This window comes from Moschus berezovskii, chromosome 13 (assembly GCF_049115385.1).
Source record: "Moschus berezovskii isolate FMDL1 chromosome 13, NW_MosBer_1.0, whole genome shotgun sequence".
Taxonomy (NCBI): domain Eukaryota; kingdom Metazoa; phylum Chordata; class Mammalia; order Artiodactyla; family Moschidae; genus Moschus; species Moschus berezovskii.
The window spans coordinates 67540270-67554336 of record NC_142472.1 but is presented as its reverse complement, the minus strand read 5'-3'; the positions used below and the strand labels follow the sequence as shown (position 1 = coordinate 67554336).

Below are 14067 nucleotides of genomic sequence, written 5' to 3'. Positions count from 1 at the left end.
AGCAGACCTACCTGCTAGTGCTGGAGGGTCTCCTGTGGAGGTGTGGGTTGGCAGTGGCTCACCATGGGGACTGGGGCACTGGCGGCAGCAGTCCTTGGAAGTGCAGCCCCTGGCCTGAGCCCTCTTGGAGGTCACCATTAACTCTACAATAGAGCCTGTAGACTCCAGGGCTAGGTCTCCTCAGACTAAACAACTAATAGGGAGGGAGCACAGACCCAGCAGACAATCAGATTACAGTTTTACTGAGCACACCCTGCACACCAGAGCAAGACCCAGTTTTTCCTACTGCTAGTCCCTCCCATCAGGAAGCTTACACAAGCCTGTTTAGCCTAATCCTCTGGAGGTCAGACAAAACAAGGAAGAAGAACTATAATCCTGCAGCCAGCCAGAACAAAAACCTTATCACAGAGGGTTAATCAAAATGAAAAGGCAGAGGGTTATGTCCCAGATGAAGAGATAAGATAAAACCCCAGAAAAACAACTAAATGAAGTAGAGATAGGCAACCTTCCAGAAAAAGAATTCAGAATAATGATGGTGAAGATGATCCAGGATCTCAAAAATAGAATGGAAAAGATGCAAGAAATGTTTACCAAAGACCTAGAGGAACTTTTTTTTTTTTTAGAGGAACTTTTTTAGTTCCTGCTGCTGCTGCTAAGTTGCTTCAGTCATGTCTGACTCTGTGTGACCCCATAGACGGCAGCCCACCAGGCTCCCCCGTCCCTGGGATTCTCCAAGCAAGAACACTGGAGTGGGTTGCCATTTCCTTCTCCAATTCATGAAAGGAAAAGTGAAAGTGAAGTCGCTCAGTTGTGTCTGACTCTTAGCGACCCCATGGACTGCAGCCTACTAGGCTCCTCTGTCCATGGGATTTTCCAGGCAAGAGTACTGGAGTGGGCTGCCATTGCCTTCTCCGTTGTGCTTTATACGTGATTCCAATTTTGTCTCACATGTTAAATGCCTAGATTTCTTCAGTCTACAGTACTGCCTCCTTGTGAAGCTTCCCTCGTCTCCTCCACAACCCTTCGCCTTTGCCCCCACAAGGATACCCTGTACATATTGTAACACGTATCACATTGTACCATGTTCCGGCCTCCCTGTTAAGACTCCAGGTTCCTACAGACAAGGAGGGAATACAGGGATGATCTGTAGTCCTGTTGCTCCCAGGCCCCTCTGTGCCCTCTACAACTTGCTGTGTGCGATGCCCCTTTCAAACAAACAGAGATGAACAATATACTGCTGCGGCTACTGCTAAGTCACTTCAGTCGTGTCCAACTCTGTGTGACCCCATAGACGGAAGCCCACCAGGCTCCCCCGTCCCTGGGATTCTCCAGGCAAGAACACTGGAGTGGGTTGCCATTTCCTTCTCCAATGAGTGAAAGTGAAAAGTGAAAGTGAAGTCGCTCAGTCGTGTCCGACCCTTAGCGACCCCACGGACTGCAGCCTACCAGGCTCCTCCATCCATGGGATTTTCTAGGCAAGAGTACTGGAGTGGCTTGCCATTGCCTTCTCCAAACAATATACTAGAAGGAATCAAGAGCAGAATAAGGAGGCAGCAGAACAGACAAGTGACCTGGAAGACAGAATGGTGGAAATCAATGCTGCAAAATAGAATATAGAAAAAATAACGAAAAAAAACCTGAAGACAGTCTAACAGTCCTCTGGGACCACATAAAATGTACCAACATTCACACTGTAGGAGTCCCAGAAATAGAAGAGAGAGAGAAAGGACCTGATAAAATATTTGAAGAAATAATAGCTGAAAACGTCCCTAACATGGGAAAGGAAATAGTCAACCAAGTCCAGGAAGCACAGAGAGTCCTAGGCAGGATAAACCCAAAGAGAAACACACCGAGACATAATAATCAAACTGACAAAAATTAAAGACAAAGATAAAATATTAAAAACAACAAGGGATGAATGACAATATACAAGGGAAGTCCCATAAGGTTATAAGCTGATTTCTTGAAAGAAACTCTACAAGACAGAAGGAAATGGCATGATATATTTAAAGTGATGAAAAGGAAGAACCTACCCATCAAGAGTCTTGTTCAGATTTGATGGAGAAATCAAAAGCTTTCCAGACAAGCAAAAATTAAGAAAATGCAGCACCACCGAACCAGGGAACTTCTGTAGGCAGGAAACACAAGAGAAGGAAAAGACCTACAAAAAACAAACAGAACAATTAAGAAAATGGTAATAAACATCCATATATATAATTACCTTAATGTAAATGGAATAAATGTACCAACCAAAAGACACAGACTGGCTGGGTGGATGAAAACATGTGCCTGTATGCACTTTCAGTTATCACATCTCTCTACTTAACACCCTAAATTGTATGTAATTATTTTATATTGTTAGGTTAATCATGCTTCCATTATGGCTTCCAATTGTAATTATTTTAATTTTTTGTTTGGCTATTGATAGAAAACTGATAAACATCTTTTACTATTGTGATTATGTAACTATTATTCGTCTTAATACCACTGTATCATGATTGGTCAACAGAAAGTAGTAGAATTCTATCTTACTAAGTTCAGTTCAGTTCAGTCGCTCCGTCGTGTCCGACTCTCCGCGACCCCATGAATCACAGCACGCCAGGCCTCCCTGTCCATCACCAACTCCCGGAGTTCACTCAAACTCATGTCCACAGAGTCAGTGATGCCATCCAGCCATCTCATTCTCTGTCGTCCCCTTCTCCTCCCGCCCCCAACCTTTCCCAGCATCAGAGTCTTTTCCAGTGAGTCAACTCGTCGCATGAGGTGGCCAAAGTATTGCAGTTTCAGCTTTAGCATCAGTCCTTCCAATGAACACCCAGGATTGATCTCCTTTAGAATGGACTGGTTGGATCTCCTTGCAGTCCAAGGGACTCTCAAGAATCTTCTCCAGCACCACACTTTAAAAGCATCAATTCTTCGGCGATTAGCTTTCTTCACAGTCCTACTCTCACATCCATACATGACCACGGGAAAAACCATAGCCTTGACTAGACGGACCTTGCTTGGCAAAGTAATGTCTCTGCTTTTAAATATATTATCAAGGTTGGTCATAACTTTCCTTCCAAGGAGTAAGTGTCTTTTAATTTCATGGCTGCAATCAGCATCTGCAGTGATTTTGGAGCCCAAAAAAATAAAGTCAGACACTATTTCCACTGTTTTCCCATCTATTTCCCATGAAGTAATGGGACCAGATGCCATGATCTTTGTTTTCTGAATGTTGACCTTCAAGCCAACCTTTTCACTCTCCTCTTTCACTTTCATCAAGAGGCTTTTGAGTTCCTCTTCACTTTCTGCCATAAAGGTAGTATCATCTGCATATCTGAGGTTATTGATATTTCTCCCAGCAATCTTGATTCCAGCTTGTGCTTCTTCCAGCCCAGCGTTCCTCATGATGTACTCTGCATATAAGTTAAATAAGCAGGGTGACAATATACAGCCTTGACGTACTCCTTTTCCTATTTGGAACCAGTCTGTTGTTCCATGTACAGTTCTGACTGTTGCTTCCTGACCTGCATACAGGTTTCTCAAGAGGCAGGTCAGGTGGTCTGGTATTCCCATCTCTTTCAGAATGTTCCACAGTTTATTGTGATCGACACAGTCAAAGGCTTTGGCATAGTTAATGAAGCAGAAATAGAAGTTTTTCTGGAACTCTCTTGCTTTCTCCATGATCCAGCGGATGTTGGCAATTTGATATCTGGTGCCTTTGCCTTTTCTAAAACCAGCTTGAACATCTGGGAGTTCATGGTTCACATATTGCTGACGCCTGGCTTGGAGAATTTTGAGCATGACTTTACTAGCGTGGGAGATGAATGCAATTGTGTGGTAGTTTGAGCATTCTTTGGCATTGCCTTTCTTTGGGACTGGAATGAAGACTGACCTTTTCCAGTCCTGTGGCCACTGCTGAGTTTTCCAAATTTGCTGGCATATTGAGTGCAGCACTTTCACAGCATCATCTTTCAAGATTTGAAATAGCTCAACTGGAATTCCATCACCTCCACTAGCTTTGTTCATAGTGATGCTCTCTAAGGCCCACTTGACTTCACATTCCAAGATGTCTGGCTCTAGGTCAGTGATCACGTTATCGTGACTATCTTGGTCGTGAAGATCTTTTTTGTACAGTTCTTCTGTGTATTCTTGCCACCTCTTCTTAATATCTTCTGCTTCTGTTAGGTCCATACCATTTCTGTCCTTTATCGAGCCCATCTTTGCATGAAATGTTCCCTTGGAATCTCTAATTTTCTTGAAGAGATCTCTTGTTTTTCCTATTCTGTTGCTTTCCTCTATTTCTTTGCATTGATCGCTGAGGAAGGCTTTCTTATCTCTCGTTGCTATTCTTTGGAACTCTGCATTCAGATGCTTATATCTTTCCTTTTCTCCTTTGCTTTTCACTTCTCTTCTTTTTACAGCTATTTGTAAGGCCTCCTCAGACAGCCATTTTGCTTTTTTTCATTTCTTTTCCATGGGGATGGTCTTGGTCCCTGTCTCCTGTACAATGTCACGAACCTCCGTCCATAGTTCATCAGGCATTCTAACTATCAGATCTAGTCCCTTAAATCTATTTCTCACTTCCACTGTATAATCATAAGGGATTTGATTTAGGTCATATCTGAATGGTCTAGTGGTTTTCCCTACTTTCTTCAATTTAAGAAATTAGGGAAAACCTACTTTCAATCTTACTAAAGCTTCCATTTAATAGAAAAATTTGTAATCATTTTTTAAAATCCAGATGCACATTTGAATTATCTTGGAATTTAAAAAAAAATACAAATGCCCAGGTATTGTTTTCTTTCCCCCAAAGCTCTAGATGTGATTCTAATGAGCAGCCATGTTTAAAAACAACTAGACTATATGATCTTTTACTTTTATCTAGTTTGTTTCACTTTTTCTATTTCAGTGCGTCCATATAATTTAGTTTATGTTTTCCAACTTCTCCATCTCTTGTTCTTTCTCAAGCCTTTATTAAGTATAGTAGAAAAGCTCTTTTATATATATATAAAATATATGTACATTATATAATATATATAATATACATATTTTAGAAAACTTATGAATTTTTGCCTGGCTAAAAAGTTTATGACATTTAGGTTCCAATTGTTTGAATAAGTATGAATAGAATGCTAGGTTTCTAATTTATATTCACTCAAAGGTTGGATAGTTCCATTTATTCTGGTGTCTAGTACTACTGCTAAAAGCCTAGAGAGCTTATTAGCTTAGTGATTTAAAACAATTTTTTGAATGAGGCTTGAAACTTCTAATTCAATTCTGAGAATATAAAGAAATACTATGTTGTATAAGACACCCAGGAAATTAACATGTGATACAGAATTATTAACTAAAGTACAGATTTGGTTTAAATTTCACAAAATTTTATGCTAATGTTCATTATTTGTTTTTATTCCTTATTCAAGATTCCACATTGTATTTAGTTGCACTGAGCAGCTTCAGTTACATGCAACAAATTCTCTTTTCATTTTTATTCTGTTACACGTATTTTCTAATTTTCCTTGTTATGGCTTCTTAGATACACTCATCCTTTAAAAGTGGACATTTATTTTCCAAACACATGGAGATATCAAAGTATCTTTGATGTTACTCATTTTGCTATTAATTTCTCATTTAAATGCTTTCTTCTCTGCAATCACCTTCTGTGTTTTTTGTCTTTTAACTTTATTGAGGCTTTCGATGACTAAGTCAAAGATCTCTCTTGGTAACTCTTATATTACACTTGAAAATATGTGAGTTATTTTCAAGTATCTTTTGATATAGATTTCTAACATAATTCTGCAGTGGTAAGAGAACACACTCTGTATGATTTCAATACTTTTAGACCATTAAATTTTTACACCTTGTTTCATGTCCTGGAATATGTTTCAGTGTCTCCTGGTATATAGTCTATGGGAACTTGAATAGAATTTGTATCCTGCTGTTGTGTGAAAATTGTATAAATCTTAATTATGTTGAATTGGTTCATAGTATTTCTCAGGTCTACTGTATCCTTCTACTTTTCTGTCTGTTAATTCTATTAATTTTTGAGAGTTTTATACTGAAACTCCTACTAAAAATCTTAATCTACTTAAAAGAATAATTATAATATATAGTGGAATTATATGTAACTTTGGAAAAGTCTTAGAGAAGGGAATACCAGACCACTTTACCTGCCTCCTGAGAAATCTTCATGCAGGTCAAGAAGCAATAGTTAGAACTGGACATGGAACAACAGACTGGTTCCAAATAGGAAAAGGAGTACATCAAGGCTGTATATTGTCACCCTGTTTATTTAACTCATATGCAGAGTACATCATGGGCTGGAAGAAGCACAAGCTGGAATCAAGATTGCCGGGAGAAATATCAATAACCTCAGATATGCAGATGACACCACCCTTATGGCAGAAAGCAAAGAAGAACTAAAGAGCCTCTTGATGAAAGTGAAAGAGGAGAGTGAAAGAGCTGGCTTAAAACTCGACATTCAGAAAGCTGAAATCATGGCATCCGGTCCCATCACTTTATAGCAAATAGATGGGAAAACAATGGAAACAGTGACAGACTACTTTTTCACTCAGATGGTGACTGCAGCCATGAAATTAAAAGAGACGTGCTCGTTGGAAGAAAAGCTATGACCTGTTAGAGTCCGGAGTCGCCCTTCCCTCAAAGGAACAGAGGACACTCACGATAATGCAAGACACACAGCGAGGTTTATTTCCAGCTAGCTGGGGTCCAAGTGTCCGCCTGATGCAGCGGGTTTCAACAAGGACCCCAGCTAGCTGGAAATAAACCTCGCTGTGTGTATTGCATTATCATGAGTGTCCTCTGTTCCTTTGAGGGAAGGGTGACTCCGGACTCTAACATGACCAATCTAGACAGCATATTAAAAAGCAGAGACATTACCAACAAAGGTCAATCTAGTCCAAGCTATGGTTTTTCCAGTAGTCATATATGGATGTGAGAATTGGACTATAAAGAAAGCTGAGCACAGAAGAACTGATGCTTTTGAACTGCGGTGTTGGAGGAGACTCTTGAGAGTCCCTTGGACTGCAAGGAGATCCAACTAGTCCATGCTAAAGGAATTCAGTCCTGAATATTTATTGGAATGACTGATGCTGAAGCTGAATCTCCAATACTTTGGCCACCTGATACAAAGAACTAACTCATTGGAAAAGACCCTCATGCTGGGAAAGATTGAAGGCAGAAGGAGATGGGGACAACAGAGGGTGAGATGGTCGGATGGCATCACTGACTCAATGGACATGAGCTTGAGCAAGCTCCTGGAGTTGGTGAAGGACAGGGAAGCCTGGCGTGCTGCAGTTCATGGGGTCACAGAGAGTAGGACATGACTGAGCAACTGAACTGAACTGATATGTAACTGTTCTTTTTCCAAGTCTCCTGTAAATGTGTCATACTTTCATAATTTAAACACTAAAAAAAAAAACCAAACCTAAAAAATAGAGCACCAAGTACTTTGCACATAAAAGGGTTAAAAAATGTTGAGTGGAAGCAGTTGAGCACCATTTTAAAAAGTACAAACATTCATTCTAAAACATTTGTTAAACATTTGCTGGACAGTAAGTTTTCAATTTAAAACAAGGGTAAAACAAAAATCCTTAATGAACTTACATTCAAGAGAGAAACTGTATCATCATAACAATAAAAGTTAGAAATAAACTCAAAGTTCATCAATAAAGAATGGGTAAATTATGGGCCACAGTGAAATACTGTGCAGCCTTCAAAACGAATGAGACAGCAATTTATAAACTAAGAAGGAAGAATTGTCAAATATTTATAAGCTGAAAAAAAGCAAAGTGTAAGACAATGAATAAAGTGAAAAAATATATTTCTACTTTATGTGCAGTATGTAGTTTACATTTGTATGAAAAATATATATATATTCAGGAATTTTCAGCAAAGATATGGCCACCTGTGGAGAAAGAACTAAGTGAATGTGGTTTAAATGTGGGAGGAAGACTTACTTTTCACCAGACCAGGTAGGTCTTTTTTAAAAAGGGAAGAAAAAGCCATGCCTGAAAGATTATGTGTATGTGCCAGGGTTAGGGGACTGCTTTGGCATAGGATGGCCTATTATCTCATACTGATTCAAATCTTACCCTAACATCTTTCCTGTGAAATCCTTACACTTAGTAAAGGAATTCCATTCCAAAAATTTCTAGTAATTATATGTAGATTTGTGTACTAAGCTATAGGGAAGAAAGATCTTTTCAAAAGTCTCCTAGTAGTACCACAAGAGGTTATGTATAATGGAAAAGCACAAAAATACTTCAAGATTAGTAATGTTAAAGTTAGCAACTGAAAACAATGACCCAAATAAGAAAAAAAAGCCTTACGAATGAGTGTTTCGTTTTTGGCAGCACTCTTCTCTTTACTGCAGAAAAGTCAACTTACTTGTTTTAGTCTGCCATCTTAGTTTTGGGGTTAGGTCTGGTCTGGTTTTCTCACTAGCATTGTATTCTAGGGTACAATATTTCCATTCTGCTAAGTTTTGGGCAGTGCGTGATTTAACTAGCTGGGTAAAGTTGGCATGGTTATACATGTAACACTGTTTAATTCTCTATAGTGCTTTGCTGAGAAGATTATTAAAGACTGATAACTGGTTAAAGAAATAGGGAAGAAAAAATACTGTAACTACAGATTGGCAAAGAATAAGACAGGGAATGCTTAAATTGCTATTAATGTGTTTAGTCATTCAACTTGTAGAAACTAGCTTGAGATGAGAAATAAAATGTTCTTTTTAATGTGTTACTAGAAACATTACCCATGGAAACATGTAATATACATATATTTAATTAATTCAGTCATAAAATATTTATTGACATTGTGTGCTAAATACTCTTCCGGACACTGAGGATACTGCAAGGAGCAAAATAAGGTCTTCCCTTCTAGAGCTTACTACAAATACAATTCATAACATTGACGATGGGTTTAAATTAACTTAGGCTTTTAATTAAATAGTTCCTCAAAAGACATGGGTTCACAATCCAGAGGTTTTAAGAATGAGATAAATTATCAAAATTTAAAAATCATATATTATTGACTAGGAAAAGTATACTTTCAGAGTGGACTGAGTTTCTTATTTTAGTAACTATTTTAAAGATGATATCTAGAGACACGTCTGTCAAGATCATCTCAGTAAGTCTGTCTTCACTCCAACAGAGAGTGGGGCATGATGAGTGAGACATCAACATGTACAAAAAACCGAGTCTTGTTTTAGAAAGGGAGGCAGGCATATGGTTGGAAGCAAACAGGGATGTGTTAGATGCACCACAGACAAATTCAAACTCTTGCCTGATTTAGGGAAAATAGAAGACTTTAAGATATTCATATGGGTATCACTTAACTTCTTGACCGAATTGATCATAAGAAAATCATAAGAAAATACTGGCAGAAGTTTGTATTGGTCAACCAAACTGAAAACTCTGGCAATCAAATCACAGACTCGCATCAGTCCATCTCAGATACATAGGGAGGAATCATCACCAAGCATGGTTTGTCCATCTAGTTGGGCTTCCCTTATTCTCTGTTTCAGCCTCTTTCTACCACCTAAAGTTTCATTTCTGATAAGGCACTAAGGATTTTAGCTTATTCTTGAATCTCAACGATGTAAACTTTTAAGTGGCTGGAAGTTCTTTCTAAAAAGATTTTCTGAAAAGGAGCTCTAGTGTTGAATTTTATTCTTGAATTTAACGTACAAGTCATAATTGCAAAGAATTCTGAGTTATGTTAAAGTCAAACTTAATTTGAGCTGTTCCCATAATAGCTCAATTGGTAAAGAATCCGCCTGCAATGCAGGAGACCCTGGTTCGATTCCTGGGTTGGGAAGATCTACTGGAGAAGGGATAGGCTACCACGCCAGTATTCTTGGGCTTCCCTTGTGGCTCAGCTGGTAAAGAATCTGCCTGCAATGTGGGAAACCTGGGTTCAGTCCCTGGGTTGGGAAGATCCCTTGGAGAAGGGAAAGGCTACCCCTAGTATTCTGGCCTGGAGAATTCTATGGACTGTAAAGTCCATGGCATCAGAAAGAGTCGGACTTAGGGATGTGAGTGACTTTGCGATGTAAGTAAGTGTGAAAGTGAGTGACTTTCACTTCAAAATGTATCTGCAATCAGGAGTCTGAAGTAATATAAATGGCCAAGGGAAAGCAGCTTGAGAAATACATGACTTAGGGAACTGTAAGCTGTTTCTGATTTGTCTCGTATGCTGTTTCTATCTAACAAACGTCAGCTTAGTTATATACATCTTCAAATTGGTTCTCTATCATGAACAATAGAAATCGTCACATTACCAGAGACCTTGCTGAAATAATAAAAGACTTGCTAAGATTTTTAAATATCCCATATTCTACTGTTATTTTTCTTCTGTGTTGGGGAAGTTGACTCTGTAACAGCACATTAAGCAATGCAGAAGGCACTAAGAGGAGATTTTTAAAAGGAAATTTGGGAAATTTTATTACCTTCCTGGAGCTAATGAACCCATGGAAAACACCAATGTAACATCAAACTTAGTGTTTTAAGCAAAAGTTTAAGAAGTAAAGAGATGAGATGAAAATATATTACTAAAAATACTTAATTTCTGGAATATCAACAACATCATAAAAACATAATTGCTCACCAGCTTTGTCCCAGAACTACAGTTCATGAATTGTTAGGCCTTCTATTGGATCTATTAGAGATGAAAAGTTTTGTACAAATTTCACCAAAAGACTCATCATCTCAAAATTATTAAGCTTGAAAAATGCCTTAATATTTATCTAAGCAATGAAGTCAATCCAACCCCCCAAATATTTTAATAGATAAAAAGCTAACCCCTTGCATAGTGAATGGGAAATGAGTATTAAGCATGGCACACAATAAATAAGCAACAAAATACAGCAGAATTAATAGGACTTTACTCCCCAAACTGAAATGTGCCTAAGACTTAATCACACAAGAGTTTTCTGTACCTTCAGGTTTCACACCAACACCTCAAATCCAGAAATCATTGTTTTAAAGTGGCTTTTTTTTTACTCCGCCAGTTGAGCAAAACACACCAACTCCCAAGTGTTTCTATTTCATGTTACTTTTCTCATTTCACATTCTGGTAAGAATGAATATCTTTGGGTTCCCAAGTTGGAAGCCAAATAGGAGAGGTTGATCTTACCCTTCTTGTAAAAACGCCCCCAAGAAAGTCTGGTTGCAATGTCTGCGGTTCCATGAGTTCTTTTAAGATGAGGACTGGGATTGTGCTTCAGACTAGTCTTTATATTCCCCAACAGTGCCAAACAGTGGAGGTGATAAATAAATTCAGGGGATTAGATCCAGTGAACAGAGTCCCTGAAGAACGATGGATAGAGGTTTGTAATATTGTACAGGAGGCAGCTAACAAAAGTCCATGGGGCTGCAAAGACTTGTACACGACTTGGCAACTGAACAGCGGTGCTAGACATCTTACTGAACTGAAGCGAAAAATTTGGAACACTATATTCTCAGTAAACATCCACTTGGAAAAACAAGAATGACAGTAGATTCAAAGACAAATGATATTTTACATGACGAGTCTGAATGAGTTGATTCAAGTTAAAGACTACAGAAAGAAACCCATGGTATTTGTCTATGAGAAGTTTATATGGGTAACCACACAAAAATCGAGATGAAAGCATATATGTATATAGAAATACTAAGTAGTTGAAAGTTATGCAAAATTATACATTTAAAATAGCCAAGCCAAACTAGAATATACCATAATACGCTAATGAAAGTGTAATGCTACAAGAATGCTTAGTAATTAAATAAATATTAAAGGACTACAAATTCAGAATGAATGTTACATGACTACAGTCAATATTAAATCTTGACTTACCTCCATAATTTAGAAGTCATGAAAAGATAGTAGAAGTCATCAGACCTGGCACGTAAGTCAGATGTAACTAGGATGGAAACACAGAAACAAATGTTCCCAGTTCTGGATAACCTACTTGAAGACATAGGTTCACTGAATTTGGATTAATCAAATGGTTCAAAGATTTAGGTAAAAGGGTCTAAAAGATTCTAGTATATTCAGAAGACATATTACTGAGTTTTTAAAAGGCTATTTTGGAAGCACAGATTCATACTTTAGGTCTCCTTACATATCATTAAGGTAGAATATATTAGAAATTTAAAATGTAGAGTAATATGATATTTCTGTCTCATGATGGGCATGTAATTACTAGGGAAACCAATCAAGATACTTTGACTTTCTAAATAGGAATCCTATAAAGCAAGGTCTAACTCCTAGAAAACAAGATTACTACTTTCGATTTTTTTTGGCTAACGCTTTTCTTCAGAAGCAAACCCAATTTAGGGTGAAAGGAGAAAATGTTTTCGACCTCTTCAGTTCAGTTCAGTCGCTCAGTCGTGTCTGACTCTCCGCGACCCCATGAATCACAGCACGCCAGGCCTCCCTGTCCATCACCAACTCCCGGAGTTCACTCAAACTCATGTCCATCGAGTCGGTGATGCCATCCAGCCATCTCATTCTTTGTCGTCCCCTTCTCCTCCCGCCCCTAATCCTTCCCCAGAGTCTTTTCCAGTGAGTCAACTCGTCGCGTGAGGTGGCCAAAGTATTGGAGTTTCAGCTTTAGCATCAGTCCTTCCAATGAACACCCTGGATTGATCTCCTTTAGAATGGACTGGTTGGATCTCCTTGCAGTCCAAGGGACTCTCAAGAGTCTTCTCCAGCACAGTTCAAAAGCATCAATTCTTCAGCGATCAGCTTTCTTCACAGTCCAACTCTCACATCCATACATGACCACTGGAAAAACCATCAACCTCTTAGACCTCTTAGACAGCTTAATTTCCTCTTAACTGTTTTTCTCTATCAAAAACAAGTATTTAAATAAGGAATCTCAATGATCTAAACCTATTTTTGACCATCTTCTGGAATTTCTTGTTATATCTCTTTTGAAATGCCACAGTTGCTCTCTTGGAAAACTTGTCTTCCTGGTTTTCAAATTTCTGTTTATTATTACAATTCTTCAGCCAGAATGCCAGGCCTTTGTGCTGTACTGTTTCTTGAAATTGGAGACCAGCACATTTCCCACAATTTAATTACATGCTTTTCCATTTGAGAAATTAAAGTTATGTCAATTTTACAGTTTTAACTGACTGAATTGTTTGGACTTTAAGTTCTCAATTTCATTCCTTCAGTGTAACAGTGAGAAAGATTTTGTTTAGTGAATAGAAGCAAAGGGAAGGTTCAAGAATATTAACACATTTTAGTTATTGACTTTCATAACTGATACAAGTGTAGGAATTTTCCTAAAGGCAGAAGCTTGAGATATGACATTCTAAGAAAAAAAAGGTTTTAATTCCATTTTGGAAATGTTTATTTAAGACTACATACCCAAATAATTTTTTTACATAAGTGTAGGTGTTTATGTACTTCTTTTTAAAAGAAAGGGATATACTGTCTTTAATTAAGATCTTTAGTTAGCTTGTCTACCCATATCAGCTTTGAATGGGTAACTGACACTGCCTCTCCAGCCAGACTTTTACATAGAATTCCAGTTCTGTATATTCAGTGACTTTTAATCAAAGCAATTCCAAAAGAATGCCTGGATATCATTTTAAATTCAATGTTACAAAAATGGGACTCAGCATCTTTCCTTCTCAAATTAGTTTTTCTTAACTCTCTTCTTTCAGTGATACCATCATCGTCTTCCAGAATAGAAAATGTTTACTTTTGACACCCACTTTTATTCAACTCATTATGATGATGTATAATTTTTTTCTTTTAAAATATCTTAATTTTATTCTTATCTCCATTTTCATTGTCACTATTCTGTTCAGGTTTTCTTTACTCCTAGATCACCATAGTAGACACATGCCCAGTTTTGTTGCCAACAGACTTTCTTAGAATCCTTCTGTATACAGTATAGCTGCATTTAATTTCCAAAAATTCCATTATGTTTTTATTGTTTTGGTTTCAAGAGGCCATCAGTTCAGTTCAGTCATTCAGTCGTGTCCAACTCTCCACAACCCCATGAATCACGGCACGCCAGGCTTCCCTGTCCGTCACCAACTCCCAGAGTTCACTCAAACT

At 38.1% G+C, this 14067-nt stretch overlaps 1 protein-coding gene across 1 annotated transcript in view; it reads right to left on the bottom strand.

The window, feature by feature from the left end:
* LOC129556287 (uncharacterized) overlaps positions 1 to 14067 on the bottom strand; it is a 78453-nt gene that overhangs the window by 21081 nt on the left and 43305 nt on the right. Inside the window, exons 4-6 of the mRNA XM_088842737.1 lie at positions 11845 to 11911; positions 11146 to 11318; positions 12 to 2161 (exon numbers count right to left, since the gene is read on the bottom strand). Of these exons, the coding sequence (XP_088698863.1) occupies positions 12 to 138 (127 nt within the window). The 5' untranslated portion in view covers positions 139 to 2161; positions 11146 to 11318; positions 11845 to 11911. The remainder of the gene's footprint in view (positions 1 to 11; positions 2162 to 11145; positions 11319 to 11844; positions 11912 to 14067) is intronic.